Source organism: Sparus aurata, chromosome 10 (assembly GCF_900880675.1).
Source record: "Sparus aurata chromosome 10, fSpaAur1.1, whole genome shotgun sequence".
Classification (NCBI taxonomy): domain Eukaryota; kingdom Metazoa; phylum Chordata; class Actinopteri; order Spariformes; family Sparidae; genus Sparus; species Sparus aurata.
Genome location: NC_044196.1, coordinates 8,112,363 through 8,139,061, shown reverse-complemented (window position 1 = coordinate 8,139,061; position 26,699 = coordinate 8,112,363). Strand labels below are relative to the sequence as shown.

The following is a 26,699-nucleotide window of genomic DNA, read 5'->3' as shown; positions in this document are numbered from 1 at the left end:
GGCGCCATCTTGTGTCAGAAGAACAACACAGCAGCTTAGCGTTAGCATCCAGACTGTGTCCAGTCGGGAAGTCCCTGTGTGTGATGATGAGGATGATGAAGACAGAGGAGTGTTTAGAAGACTAAAGACAGACTGTAGATGTTGGTTGTGGTACATGTGAGGACTGAACTGTGATCACATGACTCTTCACCTCTGTCTCCTCTCACAGGGAGAAGATGATCTGCAGGATCCTGCTGCTCATCAGCCTCAACTGTGTCTGTGGTCAGTTTACAGCTTCACTTTCTGTCACTGTGATTCAATGAAGCAGTTAAAGTGGCCCACATGTGAGCAAACAGCTGATGTTGATGAGCCTCTGCAGCTCTGAGACGTCACTAAACTGTCCACACAAACATAGAGATGGAGTTTAAAGGCTGCCATGTTAAAGCTGTCAGTGTGTCTGCTCCTCACTTTCCCTCTCTGTCTCCTCAACAGGAACATTTGTAGTGAATGTGACACAGACCTCCTATCAGGCAGAGGAGAACCACAACATCACACTGGAATGGACGTTCACAACCACAGCTGACACTTCCCCCGACTCACTTTATATCTTCTGTGAGATGAGAACTGATCACAAAGTCTCAGTCCTGTTTCATCTACGTGGAGGTGTTGTGATCCCAGAGTCTCAGGATCAACAGTTTGTAGGACGAGTCCAGTGGGACAAAGACGTCCTCAGAGACGGACGACTCAGACTTCATGTGTCCAGACTCAGGACTGAGGACTCGGGACAGTACCTGTGTGATGTGAGGACAAACTATGATGGGAACTATGGTGAATGTCGGCTCAATGTCTCTGGTAAGTTGGTTTAGTAGAAGCCAGTGGAACTTTATTAACAGGTTCAATTGAACAGCTTTTTTCGATCACTTAGAACCTGAAGAAAAGTATTGAGGATGACCACAATCCACAATCCTTCACATAATTATCACAGTATCTGAGAAATATGTCACAACTTCATCTATCATAAATATTTACTTGTTGTGTTTGAGGTGAAACACGTCACAGCACCATGAAAACAAATTGTTAAACCCGGTAACCTTAAGGAAGCCAGTCCTGCTAGACGTCCCTCGTTGGCTACCGAGCAGCTGGGAGCCTGTCCCAAAGAAGCATAGTACTAACTAAGAGAAAGCCCACAGTTCAACAACAACACGTGCACTAGGTCTTCCCACTCAGAGACACCCGCTGACACCCGACTCTGATTATTGATGGCTTAATTTGTAGGAACATGAAGTTGGAGACATCAATGAACCATGGTCAACGTATTCTTGAAGTCAGAGTGGGTGACGTAGAATTAAACTTAAAACTGCTGGCTATGGATAAATATGGATTATACAACAAGTGGTTCCGACCAAGCAATCTGATTGGTCAGCAAGACATTTAGACCGTGCTCAAATCAGCATGACAGCACGCCTGACTCATTACTCAAAATATTACTCCGCCAAGACTGTGTATCTATCTCCATGGCAACACAGTAACTGTCAGAGCTGGAGCAAAAAAAATAAAAAGTACGGCTTGAAATTCAAACTTTCTGCCGTAAAATATGCAGAGGAAATCTCGGGAGAAGCAGCCGCTAGACGTTTCTCTGTCGACCCCAAGAGAGGGAGAGATTGGCGATAAAAAAATACTGAGCTGTCTGAGGAGGACAGCAACAGGGCCAGGCTGCCTGCTGGAGGGAGGAAGAAGGCTAGCGAGGAGCCTGAGATAAACATGCGGGGATGAGTTATCAGCAAACGGCCACGCCACAAGAGAGTGTCCCGCAAAATGATCAGGGCGATGGAGAAACAAATGTACGCCACCGTGAGTGACAGCAGAGATGAGGAGTTTGCAGCGAGTGCTGGTTGGCTGAATCGTTTCCTCCACCGCAACAACTTCACTTGCAGAAAGATGCCAGAGAATTCACAGAGAAGCTGGCGAAGTTTGTGACATTTTCATCCCAGATTTTTGTGTGGAAGGAATTAAACGCCTGTCCCGAATTGCCCCCTGGTCCTAAATAAACGTCTTGTCTGTTAAGTGATTGAAACAAATAAATGCCCCGACTATTATTTATTTTCCCTTCAGTGTGAGAGACACTATTGTGACTGCGGTGAAAACGTTTTATAAAAAATATAAAAGAAAAAAAAATCAACGTCTTTGTTATAACTTGTGCGATAAAAAAAGCATCTTCTGTTTATCTGTGCAGTATTGATTTAGTTCGGGAAATTCCGAGACTGCGATAAAACATTAACGTCAGCTCAGAGTTCATCATCTGGGACTAGAACATCCTTTCTGTTGCTAGGTCGTTACTAAGGGTTGGATTATTTGCTGGAGTGGTAAACTACGTTCCATTACATATGAGTCTACTGACGTGACTGGTTTTGTGTCAGTTATTAGTCAGACCCCATGTGTTTCCATGGAAACACGACGCACACTAGCAAAAACCTTTCAAATTTGAGAGCAAATGTCCATCAACGTAGATATATTTTGATTATACATTTTAATTTTGTTGGTATTAGTTGTATAATCGCAATATTACCCTCGAGGGTGTGCTTTAACGTCATTTGAGCACTTCAGTGCTGCTTGCGAACCACATCACTGTCGTGCTCGAATGACGTACACCCTCTCGGGTAGTATTGCTTAAATATACACAGAATTACGGCAATTAGAAGTCATGAAAATTAACATTGAGTCTGTGTTTACATTACAAAAGCAATGTTGAACTCCATCCTTCCACTTGCTTCTCACAATATCTGGGAACTATAAATTACAACTTCATTTGTTCTGGATGTTTTGTTTTCTTTAGTCGTGAAATGTTTTTTCTTTGTGTAATGGGTTTGGTCTCTCTACAGCAGCGAGGGATCAACCTGAACCGGAGAGACCGAACACTGACACACCGGAGAGACCCAACATAGGAAGTCAAGCAAACAAACATCGGCTTCTACTGCGGACTGACGACAGCAGCAGTAGCAGTAATTTTGTTTGTTGTTGGTTATGTTTTCTTCAGTCACTGTCTGCCTGATGAACACGATTTCTGGTCAGACTCGACTCTGTAGATGAGCCTATGTTATACGATGGATTGGGATGAAGGTTCTCAGTCATCCAGGTCCTGGTCAACCCTGCAACTCCCCTCCAGTTAGTCAGAACTGAAGAAGCCTCTTGGATGAAAGGCAGAGCGTCTTCAAGAAGCTGAAACAAGTCTGGGTGTGTCAATACAGCACTTTGTGTGACACCATGGACACGGAAAAGACTTGTAAGGTAATAAAACTATATCAGGGCCAGCAGGTAACCATAGCAACAACTGTAATGCTGTGAACACACATTTCAGACAAACCAGCTACAAACTGTAAAAGTTGCTGATGGTTAAAACACATCCTGCCTTTACGTACACAGTGTCCAGAGTCAGAGGACACAACAATGATGGAGCTGACGGAGGAAACGTTGTTCATTATTCTGACAGGATGTCTCATCAGACTCAAACTTGACTGATTTGAAATCTGCACTGTGTCACTTGAAATAATGCTGAGAAGCATGACTATGATGTATACTATGTATACGCAACATTTATAGTGTATATTTATCTATGTCTATTTAAAAATAAAATGTAATATTTTTATAAACCATGTGCCCCTCGTTCTTCTCACCTTGGTGATGCTCACTTACTTTAGCCTCTCTACTCTGGACTTCAAAGGACATTATGACTAAATGAAGTTATTATCAAGTTCTTCAGAGGTTTTTAACATAAAGGTCAGCAGAGGGCGCTCTGCATTTTAAAGTTATTCTATTCAGTGGATTTAGTTTCCCATAAGTTAAAAGTCACAAACAGCTGTCAGGCTTCCTACTAAAAATAAGAACTTACATCAAGAATAAGTCATTATAACGCATTCAGCAAACATAAGAGCATTACATCTAATCATGTCATAAACTCACTAACACCATTGTGTTTATGTGTGTTGTTGTTGTATGATCACACTGTGTAGGTCTGTACATCCTGTATGTGAGCTTCATACTCTCTAAACTGGATTTAGTATAAAATGAACTTTTATTGGTGTTGAGTTTACATAATAACATGAAACATTTCTAGATTCAAATGTCTAAAATGACCTTTTTCATATACTTTGTTGAGTTTTGTTCTAAAATTATCTTAAATGTTTCAAAGAATGTTCAAACCCCCTAAAATGGTTCAATTTAGTCCCCTGACTTTTATTTTGAAACTACCTCTGGTGCCAGTTTAGTAAAAAACATAAAGAAATGTAAATGAGATATAAAACAGTTCCACAGTATGAAGCGTCATGTTGAGACACGAAGATAACTGACATGCAGGACAACATTTGTCTGAACGGGCTCGACTCTAATTCACATGATGAAGAGTGAGTAGTGACACAAAGAGGAAGAGACTTTTCAAACTAAAGTAACTCCAGTTATATTCCTTTTGTTCCCTCTAAATCTATGAGGAACACTGCTGACAGCTTATTGATGGAACAAGTTAATTGATCTAGAAAATGGTCAACCACCTTTTAAAATATATATATATATATATATAAAAACATGAAATATAGAGAATATCAAACATTTTTAAAATGACAGAAGAAGCTTGTATGTTAACAGTCTGTTTTTCGCATGAAATACATTGAATTATTTTTTTTTTAATCAGAAGCTACAAAAGAAGCTGACTTTAAAGGAGTCATCACCTGGTTTTTTACATATCCAGTCCCTCTTGGATCGCTTTGGATCAATTCTTAAAACTTATTAGAAATTTTTTTTTAAAAAATCAAACATAGAGCTTGTTCTGACACTTTTTCATACCGCGACTTTCTCACACGAGGTTTTTTTTAATGTAATGAGGCGCGCGTTGATTGGCCGCAGGAAGGACAGAGCCGGAATAGGGGGCGAGCCTGCATGCACACACAGACTCCACAACATAAACAGCCCCCTGTCATGGCGCACACACTAAATGACGAACCTTACGGAATTCAGGCATTTATGTACGAGCCGGAGTCGGAACCCGAACGGGAGAGTGAAGAGGCAGAGACGGTGGAAGAGACACGTTTACAGCAGGACGTCTCTGAATGGTAAATTCATTTTTTTTCCATCTTAATTTTCACACTTGTGTTTTACATGTAAGACCTGAGTTTTAATGCTGGCGGTGACGATGTATGGCGTGAAAATGACAGAGAAATAAGCAGATTCGGCGTGCTCACTCAGAAAGTCTGGCTGGGGACGGCTGTGAGCCAATGCATTATGCAAGTAGCCTCCGGTGGTAACGTCACCACAGGAGCAGAGTCAAAATCTCGTGCTTTAGGAACGCGCACTACTGTGCGCTATTCCTGTTCGGAAAAAGAGCCAAAGCGAAAAAAATAAACCACTTTCAAACTCCAGCTTTTCATGCAAGTTTCAACAGAGGTCCAACACCAATATGCATGATTTAACGAGAGAAATTGCGATTTCCGGGTGATGACTCCTTTAAAGTGGCACTATCACCTTGTACCGAGTGTCCACACATAATATTTGTTCTCTTCAACAACAAACAACAACAAAGATGTCAGAACATACCGGATGTAAACAACCAAACATTTAATGATTATATGTGATGATCTAAACTCTTTATACCAAATACAAGAGAAGATTAAAACCATATGATACAGTTATTTTAAATGAGCTGCTGTTAGATTAACTTTACAAAATTCTGTGTGTTGTTTGTTCAGCACAGCTGCACACAGTGATCACAGAGAAGCTGTCAAAGTACAGATGGAGTTTTTCATGTTGTCGTCTGTTCCGTTGGTTTAGTTGATACAGATTTCTTTATTGAGCTGAAAGAAAGTCAACAAAAAGATTCAGGATGACGTCACGATCAACATGTTTTATCACATTTCACCCTCTCTCTCTCCCCCCCACACTCTCCCAATAAAGAACTCTCTCTGTCTGTTTTTACAATCAATGAAATAATATGTGAGATTACTAGATTAATCTTAAAGGATTGATCAGTGAATCATTGACAGTTAATAGTCTCATTCTAGTATTTCTAACAGCTCCATGGTGAATAAAATGTATAAACTGTACCATGTTCAGCTTCTTGACGGCCTCTGATTGTGTCATAGAGACAACCATCACCTACAGAGAAATGAAAACCAAGACAAGGTGAGTTTAATCACTTTAACTGTAACAACTAATCAATCATGTGAGACCTCAGATTCTTTGAATCATTTAAAATGTGTTCATAGGCTTAAAAAGAAAACAGTAGATCACCTCCACAGTAAAGAAGTAGGCTGAACGAGTGTTCAGCTCAAGAAAAGAGCACAAGATAGACCCGATGTGGTCAAACGAGTTCTGGCTGCCAGCCGATGGAGGCTGTGTGCTCACTAGCAGTACAGAAAGGTCAGCGCTGGAATCAGACTCTGAAAGAGACAGTGGCCTTGGTGAGAGACCTCTGGACTCCTGGACAAGGTGACTGGTCAGTCTCGGACTAGCAGACTGACATCAAGAATAAGGGTGCTAACACACCCCCCTACCACTGCTGAGGTGAGTGTGGCAGATGCTGACTTCAAGAAAGAAAGCAGTCAAGAGGGCTAGAAGACTGTGTGGAACTAGGAGGGGAGGTGTCCCCTTGTCAGAGGAGATAATTTCTAAAGTCTTTGTCTTACCTAGCTCTGGGTTCTTTAGAATTATCTAATGCTTCAATCACCAAACTCTAGCGCTGTCCACAGGCTCTCAGGCTGGGCCAACGTTTATCTCCCATACTACCTGTGCATATATTTGGATTTCCTGCCTGTTGAGGTTTCTTGTCCTGAAGTGCATGATGATGCTATAGCATATGGTTTCATGGAGGTTGTTTATGAACAATGGCTTGAAGCAGGTTCTTCCTCCAGCCCTGGTGCATTATATCCCTGGAAATATGCGGCCTGAGGGCCACATAGATGCCTAGAGTAGTTATTGGGAGATTTATGCTTCTATTGCATGATGGCTAAGGCAGAAAGGGTGACAGAGGCAGGGCTGTTGTACACTGAGTACTCATCCCACCAAGCATGACAAAGGGCATTATAGTGGTCTTGGGTTCCTGGTGGGAGTGTCTCCATGAAGACATGGACACTCCTGGTTGTTGACTTACAGACCAGCTCAAGTTTGTCACACGTTGAGACATGAGGAAGATCAAAGAGACAACACTTGCGCTTCCAGGTTGGACATGTGTCATCTGAGATGTCTGAACTGCTAGAGTCGGTAATAAAACCAGTGATCGCATCCTGCAGAGCTGCGTCGTCTGACTAATAAGGAGCCCCGGCTCCTGTCACACTGGGGCAGAGACAGCCAGTGGGTTCGATATCTTATGTGAGTGGCTGTTATGTTGCTGATGCACAGTCGAGAGGCTTTACCTGTGATTTACGATCCTACCTGTTGGTAGTTGTTATGCTAATTACTCTCATGCAGCCTGTCCGGTTAGGATGTTAATGAGGTGGTTTCAACACCTCTGGAGGTGTAATAGCTAAGTTGTGTTAGTGACCGCAGAATCTAAATAGCATGCAAGCTATTTAAGGTTGAAAGAAAAACTAACCAATATTACACTACAACAACCTACAAACCACAATTGAAGATTTGGTGGTTGTGAGTGCTTAATCTGCAATAGCTCTGGTTTAAGATTTCCTCACACAGGGCACCATTGTTGGTAGTTGATGGTAAGGCAGGTGTGGTTATTAGAAATTAATAATTATTGATAATAATTATTAAAATGAAATCAATAAAATGAATAAAAAATATGATTAAATCATTATCATGTCCACAAAACATTGAAGGTCACAAGCATACAATACATGCCAACTTCTAGTATCTGCCAGGACACTACATAAGCCTCACTTGTCGTTGCGTTTCAATAATCTAACTCGTATTCAATAATCTAACATGTTTTCAATAATCTGACTCGCTTCCTCTGCGTGGATTAAAGGCGGTTGCAGCATCCTGCATTGCTGTTTAAACAGCGTGGTCGAAATGGGTTTAAAGGAAATGGCAAAGTGGGCATTTTCTGAGGGAAAAATCTTCCTACTGCAGGCAGTAAAACCGACTGGCTGCACAGCTATTTATTCTGGATCTGGAGCGTGTTTGGTAATACACGGCAGCTTGAATCGTCCAGCCAGCACTGTGGCCTTTGGTGATTAAAATCCAGACATCCGATTGCTCCTGTTGAGAAATTGTTGTGCTGACAAAAGCCGAAGCTTCCAGCAACACGCAACTCTGTGTGGGACTGGCGTTAACAGCAGGCACAAAGATTCTCTTATTATCTACGTTTATCTGGTCAATGAGGAACTGACGATGCATTCAGGTGCACTCTCAGACAATGGGAGATGATGTCAAACCTGTGGGGGCTGTGTCAAACAGGCGCCACCTACTGGATGTTAGGATCGACGCACTTTCCTTTGTTAGTGCAATGAGCTTGCTCTGATGTCAGAACCATGTGGATGGTCCCAACACAAGTTAATCATCCCAAACCATCTCCTTGGATACAACTGCTACAGTTTATGTCAGGTGTTTCACAGTTTACATTGTTACATGCACTGCTCTTTTAGAAACCTTGAGTCTGGAAATGATTTGATGCTCAGACTCACACTTTTTGAGCACTTTCTGATTATTTCCAGGATCACGTATCAGAGATTTTAAATGGTCTCAGACTTTTGGACCCCACTGTATAAGTATATAAGATTAGATTTATAATATTAGTTTAACTGCTTACCGTGGAGAAGAGCAGGGTAATGATCATTCTCGTGGTCTGCTCGATCTGCGTTGGCGCTCTCAGACTGGACTGGTCTACAACACGTATCAGATACAGAACATTTAAACAGGAACATAAAAATTAGTTGATGTTACGTTCAACATGAGATGAGGGAGTGTTGAACCTACCTGAGGAAGCCTGAATCTGTGAAAGAGACACTTGTTGTTAGATGTGTAACTCAGTCTAAAACGTGATTTCAGACGAATAAATATGCTCAAGGATCGTCAATAAGTAATTTACAATTAAATTAAATTGTCTTAGTGGTGAATAAAATGTATAAACTGTACCATGTTCAGCTTCTTGACGGCCTCTGATTGTTTCATAGAGACAAACATCAGCTACAGAGAAATGAAAATCAAGAAAAGGTGAGTTTACAATACTTATTAAACAAACCAAGATTTTATTAGATAACTTGAAATACAATTATGTAACAAGGATAAGTTTAACGGCTTACCGTGGTGAAGAGTGGAGTAATGATCATTCTCGTGGTCCACATTATCTGCGTTGGCACTCTTAGACTGGACTGGTCTACAACACGTGTCAGATACAGGACATTTAAATAGGAACATAAAAATGTGTTGATGTTACGTTCAACATGAGATGAGAGAGTGTTGCACCTACCTGACGAAGCATGAATCTGTGAAAGAGACACTTGTTGTTAGATGGTTGTTATACTGCTGTTCTCTCTCATGAGGTCAGAGTATGTGTGTGTATTAGAATAATTACAGAACATGTTATAATAGAAGAAGAAGGTCTCACTCTTGGACGCTCTGTAGCCAAACAAAACCAGCAGAGGAATAACAAGAATGATTCCACAAACCAGCCCAACAATCAACAGTACAGGAAATGAAGAGCTGTCAGGCCTGGACACCGCTGGAATAAATAGGAAAATAATATTCATCTGAATTTATTTCCCAGTCAAAAACAAACAGTTTACAAGAAAATGCAGCAACTGTTTTAATCCTATTCACCCTGAACTGACATCCAGCTCTGTGCTGACTCTCGTCCTGAGTGTTGACACTTGTAGAATCCTTCATCTGACTTTGACACTGCAGAGATATTTAACTCCCATCTGCTGTCACTTTGAATGACTTTCTCATTGTGATAGAAAAACACAATGGAGTCAAATGTTCGTCTTCTTAATTTGCAGCTCAGACTAACAGAATGCCCTTCAGTCACAGGACGGGCAGGGCTCAGCAGGATCATATCTCCATCTGTTAAACAGTCAAAGAATACCAGGTTTCAGTCAGAGATCAGCTGGTTGAGGAACTTGAGAATGAGCTGATGTAGAGAGATGAGAAAAGACATACTGGGTTTATTCTTTTAAATTATTGTCACTGATTTAATAGTGATCATAAAATCTGACATTTCATCTTCATACACCTTGTGTGTCTAATGTTCAAGAACCCTTTCAGTTGGCTGAATCTGTAAACTCACAGCTAAATATCACTAAATCCTTCACACTGGACTTTAAATGGTGATCATGGACCTAAAAACTGAAGAACACATCAGCCACAAATCTATATTCTATATCTATACATGGTTAAAATCACAGTGTGATTAAATACTCAACTGTGTTTATTAAGTGAAAACCATTAATTAGTGGAGAGATGATGAAGCAGAGTGTTGGGCAGAACTCTTAACATGTCAGTGTGCTGTCCTCCTCCACACACAACGTGATGTTTGAAGTAATAAGTCAAAGAAAAACATAATGTAATGAAATCATACCCTGTACAGTAATGTTGACTGCGTTGGTGGACTCTCCTGATCCAGACTCACACCAGTACACTGCATCACTGGTCCAGTAAGCGTATATGTTGCATGTTGTTCCATTCATTGTCCCCCAGTAGGAGCAGACCGATGGGTATCTGTCCTCAATTGAAAAGAAGTCCGAAGTTAATAACCTCCTCACTCTCCACTCAGTAGAGTTTCCCTCACAGCTCAGTGAGACAGAGTCAGAGATGAAGTGTTGAGCTCTGTCGGGACTCACTGTGAGAGACGCTGATGAGTGAATATCTGAAAAACAACATGTGATAAGAGGTCAAACAGAGCACAGAGATCTTCAGATAGAAAATGCCTCCATTCAAATAGCCCTTAGCTTTGTTTTCATTCTTACAAAGTTCAGTATTTTGGTAAAATTATGATTTCTACTTTGACCTCTTGCTACAATTTTGAGAATATTTTAAAATGATAGACAACCAAATGACTCCAGCTGCTGTAAGTAGAAGAAGAGCTAAAGTATCCAGACTAAAAGTACTTTTTGTAAATGAGAGCAGAGTTTTAGCCAAGATTAGGGATGTCCCGATCAGGTTTTTTTTACCCCGATCCCGATCCGAGTCCTTTAATATTTAGTATCTGCAGATACCGAGTCCCGATCCGATACTTAGCCTTAACTAATATTTTCCTGGATAATACAGCTGCATTAAGAACAAAGTACCTGCATCCAAGCTCTTCCTTAATAGGTTTTTTTATTTTGTTGAAACAAAGTATATACTTCCATATGGCTCTTTCTTATTCTGCATATGCTATTACAACATTGGCCTCCACCTTCCTTGTGTTAGCAGGTGAGTGTGTGATGCTGCATTGTGACAGCAGACCCTCGTGTGCAGCAAGCTTAGGTGCGTGTGAGACGGAGCTCACACTTGGTACCTCCATATCATCGTTGTTTTTTGCATATTCTTTATGTTGTCACATAAAATGACGTGGACACGTCGCTTGTCTATTTCACACGTGTTCAGCATCTCCTCGACTGTCTGTTTTACATGCTCTGCTGTATGAGACCCATGGAACTAGTGCGCATACCGGCACGTTGTAACTCGAAAGTGGAGTAAATGTAATGCAGGATGGCTGGGCATACCGGGGATTCAAAAACTCCAGGTGACGAAGAAAACCCGGATCCTCTACCACGGAGATGAGCTGGTTTTCCAGAGCGATTAATTTGATGACCCTCTCAGTAATATTTGTGGCCATGTCGCTGTCTCGAGGATATTTATCTTAACTTTTGAAAGTATCCCCGACTGTTTGCTGCTTCGGTGTCCTTGCCTTGCCTCAAGTGAACACGTTGTATTCTTTCAGTGTTTGTTTTTTATATGCTGTATCAAATGAGTAGTATTAAATGCAGCTCCAGTATGTATAGCAGATGTTACATGTCGCCATTGGACTGCTTTCGCTTTCTAATTTAAGTTATTCCACACTGCAGACATTTTATCCACAGGTTTGCCAGAGTAACATTACTCGCACGTCTGCGTTCTGCCACAAATTGTGCTCTGACGTTAAAAAAAAAACAACAGGCTTGGGTCCACGTTCAAAATTGCCGATTCCGATCAGCGGAAAAATGCCCAGATCGGCCCCGATCCCGATCCGTTCCTAGCCAAGATATCATATCTGTCTTTTTGTGTGTTGTGCTAAAGAGTGAGGACAGAAGGAAACAAGCAAATTCCACCCAGTAAGGTGGAAAACATGAAGTTTAGCTTCTACTGTGTGTTTATCATCATTTAAAAACAAGATTAACAGAGCTGATACAACATCTGTTTCTTAAGAGATAGAAACAAACTGACCTGCAGACCAGACAAACTTAGAGTCACTGTTATAAGTCAAATACTCTGGATCTCCTCTTCCAGCTCTGCACATATATCCTGTTATGTGTGTCTGTCCATGAACAATGTAGGAATCATTTTCAGTCCCACTGCTGCTGCCAGGTAGCTGCTCATATCTGTAGAAGTTGTATGATGGATGAGGAAATGTCTTAAACCAGTAGAACCTCCATCCTGCAGATGGATCCTAAACTCTGCAGTTCAGAGTTACTGAGGCTCCAGCACTCAGCCATGATGGCGACACAGTGAGGACAGGAAGGGGTTCTGTTGGAAAATGATTTTTTAAATGAAAACATGTATTGATAGTGGATCAGATACATTCTGCATAATCAGTACATACTGAAGAAAAGCATAATTACGATGAAAGAGGCACTTCTAAGTCTTAAAAGTGGCTCTTTCATCGTAATTATGCTTTTACACGAAGGTTTGACTTATATACATTCACAAAAAAAAGCCTAGGTTGCATTTTGACGAGAGTTTCACTTTAAACATACACATGAACAAAAACAGGCTTTTAATGAGCTGTATAATCTTCACTTTGAAAGAAATGTGATGTGACTTACCGTCTGATAGTGTCAGTTTGATGGGATCACTCCAATCTGTTGAAGAATGCTGCGTATGTTTCTTTCTGCCCTTACACCTGTAGACTCCACCGTGGGATCCAGTCACAGATGTAATACTGTGTCCATTTTGATCTGAAGGTTTTTCTGAACTGGTTGTTCTCCATTCATACTCCCACTCAGTGTCTCCTCCATCTTTGATCTCGCATCTGAGAGTGATCCTCTCTCCTCTGTATACTTCAGTCCAGTTTGGCTGCAGAGTCACAACAGCCTTGTTTGGACCTGCTCATGTTCAAGAATTCACAGAAAGGAAACAAAAATGAAGAAAAGTTAAATCTACATCAAACATACAATGTTTTTCAATCAATTAATAAAACATATATCTTTATTCTTTATCAGACTAAGATCGGTTCAAAAGCCCCTAATGAAAGACAAAACAACGAGGACGTTCACGTCGCCCGGATTGACATCACCGGGACCCGACCTGGAGCCAGTCCTGAGGTTGGGGCTCGCAGGCGAGCGCCTGGTGGCCGGGTCTTTGCCCACGGGACCCGACCGGGCGCAGCCCGAAGGAGCTGTACCCTCCCACCACTCGTGGGAGGGTACAGAAGGGGCAAGTGCAGTGGGATATGGGTGGCAGTCGTGGGCCCCGGCAACCCAATCCCCGGTTGGTGACTCTAGCCATGGGGATATGGAATGTTACCTCGCTAGGGGAGAAAGAGCCTGAGCTGGTGCGGGAGGTTGAGCGGTACCGGCTAGAAATAGTCGGGCTCACCTCCACGCAAAGTCTGGGCTCTGGAACCCAACTCCTTGAGAGAGGCTGGACTCTCTTCTACTCTGGAGTTGCCCGCGGTGAGAGGCGGCGAGCTGGTGTGGGCTTGCTTATAGCTCCTCAGCTCAGCCGCCAAGTGTTGGAGTTTTCCCTAGTGAATGAGAGGGTCGCTTCCCTGCGCCTTCGGGTCAGGGATAGGACTCTCACCGTTGTCTCGGCTTATGGGCCGAACAATGGTGCAGAGTACCCGGCCTTCTTGGAGTCCCTGGGAGGGGTTCTGGAGAGTGCTCCAACCGGGGACTCCATCGTTCTGCTGGGGGACTTCAACGCCCACGTGGGCAGCGACAGTGTTACCTGGAAGGGTGTGATTGGCCTCCCCGATCTGAACCGTAGTGGTGTTTTGTTACTGGACTTCTGTGCTAGTCACAGTTTGTCCATGACGAACACCATGTTCAAGCATAAGGGTGTCCATATGTGCACGTGGCACCAGGACACCCTAGGCCGAAGGTCAATGATCACCACCTGGTAGGAGTCGGATCCGCTGGCAGGGGATGAAGGTGGACAGACCTGGCAGACCCAAATTGTGAGGGTCTCCTGGGAACGTCTGGTGGAACCCTCTGTCAGGGAGATCTTTAACTCCCACCTCCAGGAGAGCTTTGACCAGATCCCGAGGGAGGCTGGGGACATTGAGTCCGAATGGACCATGTTCTCCACTTCCACTTGTTGACGCGGCTGTCTGGAGCTGTGGCCATAAGGTCTCCAGTGCCTGTTGTGGCGGCAATCCCCGAACCCGGTGGTGGACCCCGGAAGTAAGGGATGCTGTCAAGCTGAAGAAGGAGTCCCACCGAGCCTGGCTGGCCCGGGGGACTCCTGAGGCAGCTGACGGGTACCAGCAGGCCAAGCGTGCGGCAGCACGGGCAGTCGCTGAAGCAAAAACTCGGGTCTGGGAAGAGTTCGGGGAGGCCATGGAGGAAGACTACTGGTCGGCCTCAAAGAAATTCTGGCAAACCATCCGGCGCCTCAGGAGGGGGAAGCTGTCCTCCACCAACACTGTTTACAGTGGAGGTGGGGAGCTGTTGACCTCGACTGGGGACATCGTCGGGCGGTGGAAGGAATACTTCGAGGATCTCCTCAATCCCACTGACACTCCTCCATAGAGGAAGCAGAGGCTGGGGACTCAGAGGTTGACCCAATCATCACCCAAGCTGATTCAGGAGGAACAATGCGGTTTTCGTCCTGGCCGTGGAACACTGGACCAGCTCTATAACCTCCGCAGGGTGCTCGAGGGTTCATGGGAGTTTGCCCAACCAATCCACATGTGTTTTGTGGACTTGGAGAAAGCATTCGACCGTGTCCCTCGTGGCATTCTGTGGGAGGTGCTCCGGGAGTACGGGGTCGGCGGCCCTCTGTTAAGGGCTGTACGATCCTTGTACGACTGGAGCAGGAGCTTGGTTCGCATTGCCGGCAGTAAGTCAGACCTGTTCCCGGTGCATGTTGGACTCCGGCAGGGCTGCCCTTTGTCACCGGTTCTGTTCATTATTTTTATGGACAGAATTTCTAGGCACAGCCACGGACCGGAGAGGGTCTGGTTTGGGAGCCACTGGATTTCATCTCTGCTTTTCGCGGATGATGTGGTCTTGTTGGCTCGTTCGAGCCAGGACCTCCAGCATGTCCTGGGGCGGTTTGCAGCCGAGTGTGAAGCGGCTGGGATGAGAATCAGCACCTCCAAATCAGAGGCCATGGTTCTCAACCGGAAAAAGGTGGCTTGCTCCCTCCATGTTGGGGGAGAGTTCCTGCCTCAAGTGGAGGAGTTTAAGTATCTTGGGGTCTTGTTCAAGAGTGAGGGAAGGATGGAACGTGAGATTGACAGGCGGATCGGTGCAGCGGCTGCAGTAATGCGGTCGTTGTGTCGGTCTGTCGCGGTGAAGAGAGAGCTGAGTCGAAAGGCGAAGCTCTCGATTTACCAGTCAATCTACGTTCCTACCCTCACCTATGGCCATGAACTTTGGGTCATGACCGAAAGAATAAGATCCTGGATACAAGCGGCTGAAATGAGTTTCCTCCGCAGGGTCGCAGGACGCTCCCTTTGAGATAGGGTGAAGAGCTCTGTCACCCGGGAGGAGCTCGGAGTAGAGCTGCTGCTCCTCCACATCAAGAGGAGCCAGCTGAGGTGGCTTGGGCATCTGTTTCGGATGCCCCCGGGACGCCTCCCTCGGGAGGTGTTCCTGGCATGTCCCGCCGGGAGGAGACCCCGAGGAAGACCCAGGACACGCTGGTGTGACTATGTCACTCAGCTGGCCTGGGAACGCCTTGGGATCCTCCCGGAAGAGCTGGAGGAAGTGTTGGGGGAGAGGGAAGTCTGGGTGTCCCTGCTCAGGCAGCTGCCCCGCGACCCGGCCCCAGATAAGCGGACGACAATGGATGGATGGATGGATATCTTTATTCTGCTTCCAATGCAAAAGTCAAACTCACTGATTTTGTTGATAGTGACTGAATCACTGTACTCTGTGTAATAAACTGGCTCTCCTCTTCCTCCTCTGCACCAGTAGACTCCTCCCTCTGAGACTCTGATTGATCCAGCTGAGAGTTGAGAGGTCAGAGGTCCAGAGGTTTTCTCTCCTCTGATCCAGAAGTATTTCCAACCAGATGATGATGGGTTCACAGAGCAGGTCAGGGTCACACTGCCCCCTACAGGAATGTCTCTGCCATCAGCCCTCAGTTCAGCCTTTGGTCTGTTTGCTGTTTGATTTAGAACAAAGACAGAAAAAAGGAAATTAATGTCACTGTGATTAAGTCCAGTTTATATAGTGCAGCACACACAAGTCAGAAATACTTGACCAGTAAATGAATACTAACACTGAATTATTTCATAAATACTGGAGACATATTAATTTAAACTTGGTCAATGATCTCTCTTACATGTCATGTCTCTCTTTTCTGGGTTTCTTTATTTAATATTTAAGTTTCACCACTGAATGTTACATCTGTGAAGGCAAAACCTTGTTTTATTGTTGAAGAGCCAAGTTGAACACTTTCACTGTGGTTTTAATTGATGAAAGACAAATGTTAAATTATCAAATATCAGTTGCTTCTTATCCTTTGCAGGGTCACAGGGTGATTATCCAGCTCACAATGAGATCGAGGTTACATCCTGGACAGACTGTCAGTCCATCACAGAGTGAACTCATAACACAGACTTCTGTCTCCCACATGAATCATTTTATAAATACTGGAGACATATTAGTTTAAACTTGGTCAAGGACCTCTCTTACATGTCATGTCTCTCTTTTCTGGGTTTCTTTATTTAATTTCTTAATTATGTTGGTATCATCGATGTGGCTCTGGATTGGTTCATCTCCTATCTGTTCAACAGGTCATTCTCTGTAAGGCTTGGAGAAGCCTCCTCTTCTTGTGCCCCTCTCCTCTGTGGGGTCCCTCAATCCCTCTATTTTGGGTCCCCTCCTATTCACTGTTTACATGCTACCCCTGGGGCAAATCATGCTTAGACACAATATTGATTTCCACTGCTATGCAGATGATATGCAGTTGTATGTCCCACTACAGCCTGGTAAAAGTGATGTTTCTCGTATCTTGTCCTGCCTTGCTGTAGTGATGGGCATTTATCCGATGCGCAATCAGTGCATCAATGCAAGGGTCGATGATACATTGCATCGGTTGGAGTGGTGCACATCGGATATAAACTGGGCTGAAACCACGATGCATCTCCTTGTAAAAGCTTTGCATCGGTAAAATCCGATTTCTTATTGTTATATATATTTTTTAAATTATTATTTTCAGTCAATTCACTTCCATAATTATCTCAATCAGCCATTTCTCACGAGCGGACTACTTTTTGCGGAACGACAAACACACTCTGATTCACCAATTCGCCACTAGGCGCTTGCGTCACTAGTCACTGAATATCAACATCCGGGCCGAAAAAAAAAGAAGCAGAAGAAGTCTAACAACAATAACATCAACAGAGTCGACAAGAAAGAAACGTGCTGAAGTGGGCTACCAGTAAACATGGCAGAAGACGAACAAATACATAGTTAACCCAGCCATACATACAAGTCCAATGTTTGGCGTCACTTCGGATTTTTCAAAAAGGACGGAAACCTTGATAAGTCCCAAGCAATTTGTAAGATATGCCGTCTTGCGATAAAGTACACAGGCAGCACGACCAACCTGATAACTCACCTAAAATGACGACATGGTGTGGCTGGAGAAGCCCCCTCAGTATTAGCCAACTCGCCCGGCTCGGATCATGCCTCGGATTCACCTCATGCTACTAGTAGCTCCAGCGGCGCTAACAACACTGGTCAACAGCCAAGCATCAGTACTTTTTTCCAAACTCTGCTGGGCGCAAACTCTGCCCGCGCCAAGGTAATAACTAAAGCCATTGCTTTCTATCTTTGCAAAGATATCCAGCTGTACAGTGCTACAGAGGGCGAGGGCTTCGAATACCTCATGAGCATCCTGGAGCCGAGGTATAAAAAGCCAGGCGGGAAGGTTTTCGCTGAAAAAGAAATACCCGAGCTGTACCAGAAAGTAAAACAAGACATAGCTAAGTCAATGCATAATGCCCATACAGTCGCCATGACAATTGATGGCTGGATGTCTTGTGCAACAGACTCGTTTGTCACTGTCACAGCACATTACATTGATGAAGAGTGGGCTTTGCAAAGCCATGTGCCAAGTTTACCAAGGCCCACACAGGGAAGAATCTAGCAGCCTTGCTGCAGGAAGTTTTCCGCGAGTGGAAATTGCAAGACAAGAAAACAGCTTTGGTCACAGATAACGCCTTGAACATGCTACTGGCTGCAGCTTTGGCAAAAGTGGGTCTACACGTGAGATGCGTTGCGCACCTACTCAACTTGGCCTCACAAAAAGCCCTGAAAGTGGAAAAGGTGTTGGAGCTACTGGTGAAAGTGAGAAAGGTGAATGTACTTTGGAGAGTAGGCCTACCAACCAAATCTTGTTATACATGTACCTGTACTGTATAATGACAAAGTTTATTTCATTCATTCATCCATCCACTCAGGTGGTTACATTTTCTTCACATGAGCCCAAAGGCAACCAAACTGCTATGTGAAACCCAGACCCAGCTCAACTTGCCAAAGCACAAGCTGATCCATGATGTTCCCACGAGATGGAACAGTTCCCTTGACATGCTGGCGCGTTTCTGGGAACAGCAGCCTGCCGTGCTGAATACTTTGCTCTCAAGGAAACTCAAGAAGAAAGAAGACATGGCCAGGCTGAGTGAAGACGACATGGCACTGATCCAAGAAGTCGTCAAACTGATGACTCCCCTGAAAGTGGCAACCATACTCCTCAGCGAGGAAAAGAATCCCACCATCACAATGATCTCGCCACTCCAGGCAAAACTGCAGAAGCACTTTCAGGCAAAAAAAAGTGATCTGCCTGAGATTTCAGAGATGAAACGGCGATTCAACCAGGACTTTCCGGCCGCTATGCCAATATCCAAGACACCCTCCACTGTGCCACAGCCCTTGACCCACGCTTCAAGGACCTGGCGTTCCTTGATGATGAAACGACCAAGGACACAATCTTCATGAAGACTGCAGTAGAGGTGGTGAACATGGATGGAGATGACGAGGTAAGATTTAGCCTACAGCGATTTAGCGACACAGACACGCTGAATGACAGCCAGATAGCTGAAGGCAGCTCACAAGGTGACAGGAGCACTCACCGAGAGGAAGAGAGTGAGACAGGTTTGTTTAGTCAGGATATTTAGGAGCTGTGATAAAGTATTTTGTGGATCATGTGGCTTTATTAATTATTAGGCCTAGACATTGTGTATTTATTATTTATTGATTTATTATTTATGTATAATGTATAATTTTATGTATGCCATTAAATGAATGACAGACATAATTGCACAACTTGTAATTCCTTCTCCTCTGATCCACTGTTTAGATGACGTCCCTGAGCCTCTAGCGAAGAAAACAGCCTTGGACCAGATGTTCGGGGGCTTCCTCACTCCGAGAGCACCACTGAAGACCACAAGGTAGAGAGCTAAGGAGGGAATCTTGAAATATCGGGAGAGGGCTTCTCTAGATCTGAGTGGCGATGTGTTACAGTGGTGGAGATACCAATGGAGATCTTCCACTGCTTGCAGCTTTGGCAAAGCACTATCTGTCCATTCCTGCAACAAGTGTAGTGTCAGAGCGAGTATTTAGCACAGCAGGTGACAAAGTCACAGCCCAGCGCAGTTTACTTGCCCCAGAACATGTGGATCAGCTGGTATTCATGAAGAAAAACCTTTAAAAAAGTCATTTGTCTTAAGTTTGCTGTTTTGATAATGGTGTGGCTGGTGTTATTTATGTAGGCCTAATCTTTATTTTTGTAGTTATGACAGACCTGTTTTGTGACAGGAAAGGCTGTTTTATGTTTAACAAATAATCCACTGGCTCCACTGCTGGGGCAGTGCTGCTGCTCCTGACTGTTTATCTGTTTAGTCTAAATTGTTAATGACATGTCCTGACTCCTGACAGCTTTGTAGGCTGAGCTCCACTACTGTTAGGCCTATGTGCCTTTTGGTGAATAGGCCAACTTATTTATGTTGACAAACACCTCCTCAATGCTTAAGTAGCCTCATTTAAGAGATCTGTCTTCATTTGTTATGAGCCTCTTAATGACGAGAAGTATGGTACTGCTTATGTTCTTGAAGGAACAATAAAGCTGAGTTGAATTTGCACAGATTTGCATTGTTTTTGTATCGTGATTGAATCGCGGTAGGAAGATAAATCATATCGTACTAAATCGTTAGATGCTTCATGTGAATCGTTAGTGTATTGTACCGTAGCCTACATATCGAGATGCATATCGTATCGTCCTGGGGATGGAGATTTCCATCCCTACCTTGCTGAGATAAAAAATTGGATGTCTGAACATTTTCTGCAGCTGAATGACTTCAGATCAGACATTGTTATAATGAGCCCTTCTGGCCCCAGCACGAGTAACTATACGAATCTCTCCTCCAGTCTGGGAACCTTATCTAACAATGTTCGAAAAGAGGCCCGCAATCTCGGTGTCATCTTTGACTCAGAATTATCTTTGGATACTCAGGTGACTAAAGTGGTGCAGTCCTGCTTTGCCCAACTGAGACAGCTAACGAAGATCAGGTAATTCCTGTCCTCTGCTGACTTAGAAAAGGTCATCCATGCTTTTATCTCCTCCAGACTGGACTACTGTAACGCACTTTATTGTGGTATCAGCAGGGGAAACATCCAAAGACTGCAGCTGATACAAAATGCTGCTGCTAGGTTTTTAACACCTACTATATGTGATCACATTACACCAATCCTTGCTGCCCTTCACTAGCCCTTTTTAGATAGAAAAGGCGGCCCATTTGCTCCAAGGTAAGGACGGCAATATGCCGGCCTGTCTTTCTAAAATGGAGGCGTAATATTCCTCCTTTTCCAAAAGCCGCCTCTGAGGTAGGCGTAACATGTGACGTGACGTGAAGCTCGAAGTTGGGCTGTGAACCGTGACAACATATTTGTCTTCAAAGTAAGAGCTTTACATTGCACCCCATTGGAGTTTAGAACTGGGTTCTTAGCGGGGGGCTTTTAATTTGAAAGTAGCGACCGTCCTTCGCTTGCCAACACAACAACAAGCTAACACAACCAAACAGCTACAGAGACCGAGGAGATGCTAGCATCTCCTGGATCTCAGCAGCTGTCCAGTTGCTCATCTTAATGTCCACGGATGAAATGATGGACTGACTGCTGTGATCAGCTGTTTCTTGGTTTTAAAACTCCTCAGCTGTGGGTCGCACAACAGTGCAGGTCATCAACACCTCCGCCCACCTCACGCAGAGGCCGGCACATTGCCGCCTCGTTTTTAGATAGCAGGCGAGGAGGCAATAGGCGTACCCTTCAAGGCGGAAAATCGGCGGACCAAAATAGACCCCCAATTTGCCGCCCTCTGTCTAAAACTGCGGACCGAGCCGCCAAAAGGACGGGCAAATTGGCGGCTTGGTGCCCTGTCTAAAAACGGCTACTGATTACCTGTGAGTTTTAGAATTGATTTTAAGATTTTACTGCTTGTTTTTAAAGCCTTGAATGGTCAGGCTCCTGCCTATATTTGTGATCTGCTGACTCCTTATGAGCCTGATGCCCCTTGGCGATGGAACCTCCTGCCTGGAGATCTCAGGCAGGCTAACTCAGTATAAATCCCTTCTTAAAACTGACTTTTATCTTATGGCTTTTTCTTAATTGTTGGTATTGTTGTAACTATTTAAATTATTTTATATGTTTTATCTTTGTTTGGATGTGTAACTTATTATCTGTTTTATTGTAAAGCACTTTGCAACTTGTTTTTGAAAAGTGCTATATAAATAAAGTTATTTTTATTAATTTTTAAGTTGCACTACTGAATGTTGGCAAAACCTTGTTTAAGTGTTGAAGAGCCAAGTTGAACCTTTCACTGTGGTTTTAATTGTTGAAAGACAAATGTTAAATGATCAATTATCACCTCTGAGCCTTTGCAGGGTAAACAGAGGACGGGTTATTTCAATGACTGAGTTCTTTATTTGGCTGTCACAAAGAAATGATGTCTGATGGTTTGTTGTGAAAACCAGCGTTTATGTATTTTTATGAATATCTTGATATGAACAGCTAAACTCTGCCCTTCTTTTCTCACTTTTCTTCTCTGATTGTTTTTGGGATCATTTGTGATTTGAAGCAAATCACCTCAAATTAAAATGTGTACTGAGCTGTGAGCCAGTACTGTCTAAACCAGTGAAAGGTTTTAAGTTCACACGTCATACAAGCACATAGCAAAACACAACTATATCAACATGGCTTATAAATAAGTTATACTGTTGCTACTGAACTCTGTGACAGTAACAATAACTTTACAGAGCTGCTGGATACAGTTAAGAGGGATTTTAATAATCATACATGGAGAATATAGAGAAATAAAGTCAAAGACGTACCGAAATTATAACAAAGAGCATTGAAACTGTTCTGGAGGTTTGTAGTGAGAGCTGTGCAATTAATCAAATTTTGATCGTGATTTCAATTTTTGGGTCGAAAGATCTCAAACTAATATAATCGAGTTGAAACGATTTATTTGGCATTTTTCGTGGTACAGTAGGCCTAGAGATCTTCTGAAAAAGTTGTGCATGCACAATTCAGTCCCTCTCTCAAAATATTCAACGCAGTCCTGCTGACTGGCACAGATACGTGTCTTCTGCGTTACAGATCCACCACGTCAGCGAAGCTGATAGGTTTCACTCTAGTCCAGTGGTTCCCAACCTTTTTTCCTTGAAGCCCCCCTTTCCTGTGTCCAAGACGAGGCAGGCCCCCCAACCCCAACCTGCATACACTAAAAGAATAAAGTAATTAATTACAAACTTTTTCATGCAAAAATTAACAGTTGTAGGTTTTTGCTCTTATTCTCCTTGTTTTACAATGTATATAGATACATTTCTTCCTTTTTGTGTCATCAGGTGTATCACACACAAACACACACACACACACACACAACTACTCACACACAGTTCTATTTTTGACCAGAATAGGCCGACCTCATAGGGGTGTGGATGATAAATAGCTTAATGAATTTAAATGTGGACCAAAAATATGTTTCAATTTGGATTATACAGATTTTGACTATCTAGTTGGGTGTGTTATTGGGATTTTATCAATTTAATGTGCACAAACATAATTATGGTAACCTCACAACCCAAGAGCAGACAAAGTTGTGCGCACAGCCTGCGATCTCTGGCGCCCCCCTAGGTGGGGGCCGGGACCCCAGGTTGGGAACCACTGGTCTAGTCTATGTGTTAACGTCCACCAGATCTGCTGCTGCGTATCTGCTCCGTCCCAGCTCCGGCAGTCCAGAACCCGCCGGAGGAGATACGCACTACACTTCTATTTCTGGCAGATCGGAGCCATGACGCAGCAGTCGGCAGAATTTAGCACAGAACAGACAGGAAGTCACGCACCGAAACAACAACATAACATCCGGTTACTTTTCAAAATAAAACACTCTGTGTTGACACCAGCGCACAGATCTCCATAAAGAGACAAATACAAGCTCTTCTTCTTATCCTTCGTTCAGGAACACTTTGTATTGTTGTGTTTAGAAACACATACCTATAAGTGTGGTCGCGAGGGATTATGTGATTATAGTGGGAACTGGTGGGGGTTGCCAGACGCCGGCGCAAAATCGGACGGACAAGAAATAACAGCTGCAATTGGATACTTTTTAGCAAAGATCTTTTTTGATTTTCTAAGTATATTTAATTATATTCATTAAATGTTTTATAGAATTGCAGAACAGTTGGATACATATTTGTACATTATTTTCGATTGGAACATTCTGCGTATTTGGATCTGCCTATTTAAGGGGAAATTTCAAAGTTCTCAGTTACAAAGTGTTTTTTTTTTTTGTTTTTTTTTTGTAGAGGAATGCTGAATAAATGCATCATGTGTCCAAACTCAAAAATAATAATTTAAATAATCGTGATTTCAATATTAACAAAAATAATCGTGATTATGATTTCCCCCTTAATCGAGCAGCAGTAATTTGTAGTTTACGATTACTTTGATTATATCAGACACTGTTTGGTTAATAATGTGTCATCATCTGTTTGTGAAGCATTTGGCAACTTGTGTTTGTTGCAGCTATTTACAGAGCTCTATACAGCACTTTGTGTGACACCATGGACACAGAAAAGACTTGTATGGTAATTAAACTATACCAGGGCCAGCAGGTAACTGCTGCAGGGTTTTTAAATCCTTTTGAATCTGTGTCAAACTGGACGACCGTCTTTGAACGGAGGAGGTGACCTACGACATTACTTAACACCCACCTACAATGTTGTACTGAGTTCTCACCGCAGACAGCTTAACAACCATTCACACCTGAGCTCACCTAGTCCGAGCAACCCACATGAACGCTAGTTAAGTTTACCGACCCACAGTGTCCTTAAAGACTCTGTAAGAACTAAGAACACTCCCACACAGGGTTTAAAAGCCTGCGTCTCCCCTCCATGGTTATTTTATGTTTCTTTGCAGATGTTTTGAATCACTTTGTAGTTGTTGTTAGTCTCTTTGTAGTTATATTATGTATCTTTGTAGACATTTTGAATCTCTTTGAAGTCATTTCATGTCTCTATAGTAGTGTAAAATGATCTTTGTAGTTGCTGAATGTCTTTTTGTGTCTCTTTGTAGTTGTTTTGTTGACTAATCATCAGATAGACACAAATGGAAGACATTTTATTAGCACCCAGTTAGCATAACATTAGCTAACCCTAACCATATCACTAGCTAACTGTTCTTAATATATTGATTCTCTTTATGTGGGCAACTTTGTTTGTACAGTTGTTGAATATAAAAGCGTCACTGACAAAACATGAATCAAGTTTTATACGTAAAAGCCCTTAAAGTGAACAAATCCACAGATAAAGAGCTCATTACCTTTGTCTTTGGTGTCAGATGAGGCAAACTTTAGAAACACACCTAAAAACACACAGCAGAGAGAGAAGGAAGACACGATGGATGATATCCTGTGAGTTAGGAGACAAAGCACATATAAAAAAGACAAAGTTATACTCACAGAGGCTGAGGTGCAACACAGCGGCCTTCATCTTCTCACTGCTGGCTGGAAAATGACTGACTTACCACCTCTGCACAACACTTCCTCTTTAAAGTGCGAACACATTCACCTTGAGAGATGTGAAACTCAGGCCGCTGTTTCTAGATCATCCTACATCATTTCCCAAGGAGAGATTCTAACACCTTTTACAGTTATTAGATATATCCAATTACTTCACCAGACTTCTCTGACTTTTTTTCTTTACAGCAGTGATGTCAACTAAAAGCTCAAATGAAAACTGGAGATAAATGTTAAATGTCTAACACTGAGAAGAGACAGTGGACTGAACCATGTCTTATTGTCTTCACACATAACACTATTGTTGTGACACCAGGGGGCGATAACTTTCATTATATAGTTTATAATATTAATTTAACAGCAGCTACATTTGAGGGTGATTCCTACATATTTGCCACTGTAATGTAGAGCACATTGAGTTACCTGTGATGAATTGTGCTGTATGAATAAAATTGATTTTGTCAAAGGCAACACAGTCACGTTTTTTCTTTTAATGAGCATGGAATTGGAAATATACACCAATAAAAAGTAACACAGATGAACATAACACTATAATATTCAATATCTGTATCTGGTTTGTCCTCTTCGGTCTCCATGACGACATCGTAGCGTCTGTCTCCTCCAACAAGCTGAGCAGCTGCAACAAAAAGGAAGAAGAAAACAGAAAAACACAAGTCATGAGCACAAGAAATAAACACAGACCTGATCAGGCTCGAATACAGCTTATTCTTGACTTTGTCGCCACAAATACAAATAAAAAATGTCCCAAATGTTCTGGAACAACTGGATACTAATGAGGGGAACACATCTTCATCATTCACTGTTTATCCTCTGCTGGTTGATTTGCTGACATTTGCTCGAGGCAGTTATGAACATCCTTTCATCAGGGATGACATCATGGTGGATTAACCAGGTTGTTTAGATGCCAGTGTGGCAAGAAACTGATTTTTAGATAACTATTCAGTGACAGGCTATGGGTGTGACTCAGTGTTTAGGTATGTTGACTGTGTTAAGATAAGATGTGAAGAGGAAGGAGTTCCCTGTGGCCGACTGCCAACAACAAGGAATGGAGAAATACCTGTTGTTGGCTATTAATAGGACACCAAATACTTTCCAATGTGAGGCTGATGTTCAATCAATGATAATCGATACTCATTATGAGAAGCTGACTCAACTCTGAGATAAAGCTGCACCCTTGTTTCTACAGAACAAATTAATCCCACGCTGTCATAAACCACACAGGTTTTTCATCATGTTGTATTACAACTTGACTTTAGCTTCGATTACCAAAACTTCTCAGTCTCATTGACTCGCTCTTTGATTAAATACGTCCTGATATAAACCATAACTGTATTAATTTT

The 26,699-nt window shown here is 43.0% G+C and overlaps 2 protein-coding genes across 2 annotated transcripts in view; both read right to left on the bottom strand.

The window, feature by feature from the left end:
- Positions 1–26,699, bottom strand: part of LOC115589336 (low affinity immunoglobulin gamma Fc region receptor II-like) — a 108,633-nt gene that overhangs the window by 61,067 nt on the left and 20,867 nt on the right. The window lies entirely within an intron of this gene.
- The window catches only part of LOC115589335 (uncharacterized), a 15,878-nt gene continuing 15,501 nt past the window's right edge, over positions 26,323–26,699 (bottom strand). Inside the window, exon 6 of the mRNA XM_030430178.1 lies at positions 26,323–26,388. Coding sequence (XP_030286038.1) covers positions 26,323–26,388 — 66 coding nt within the window. The remainder of the gene's footprint in view (positions 26,389–26,699) is intronic.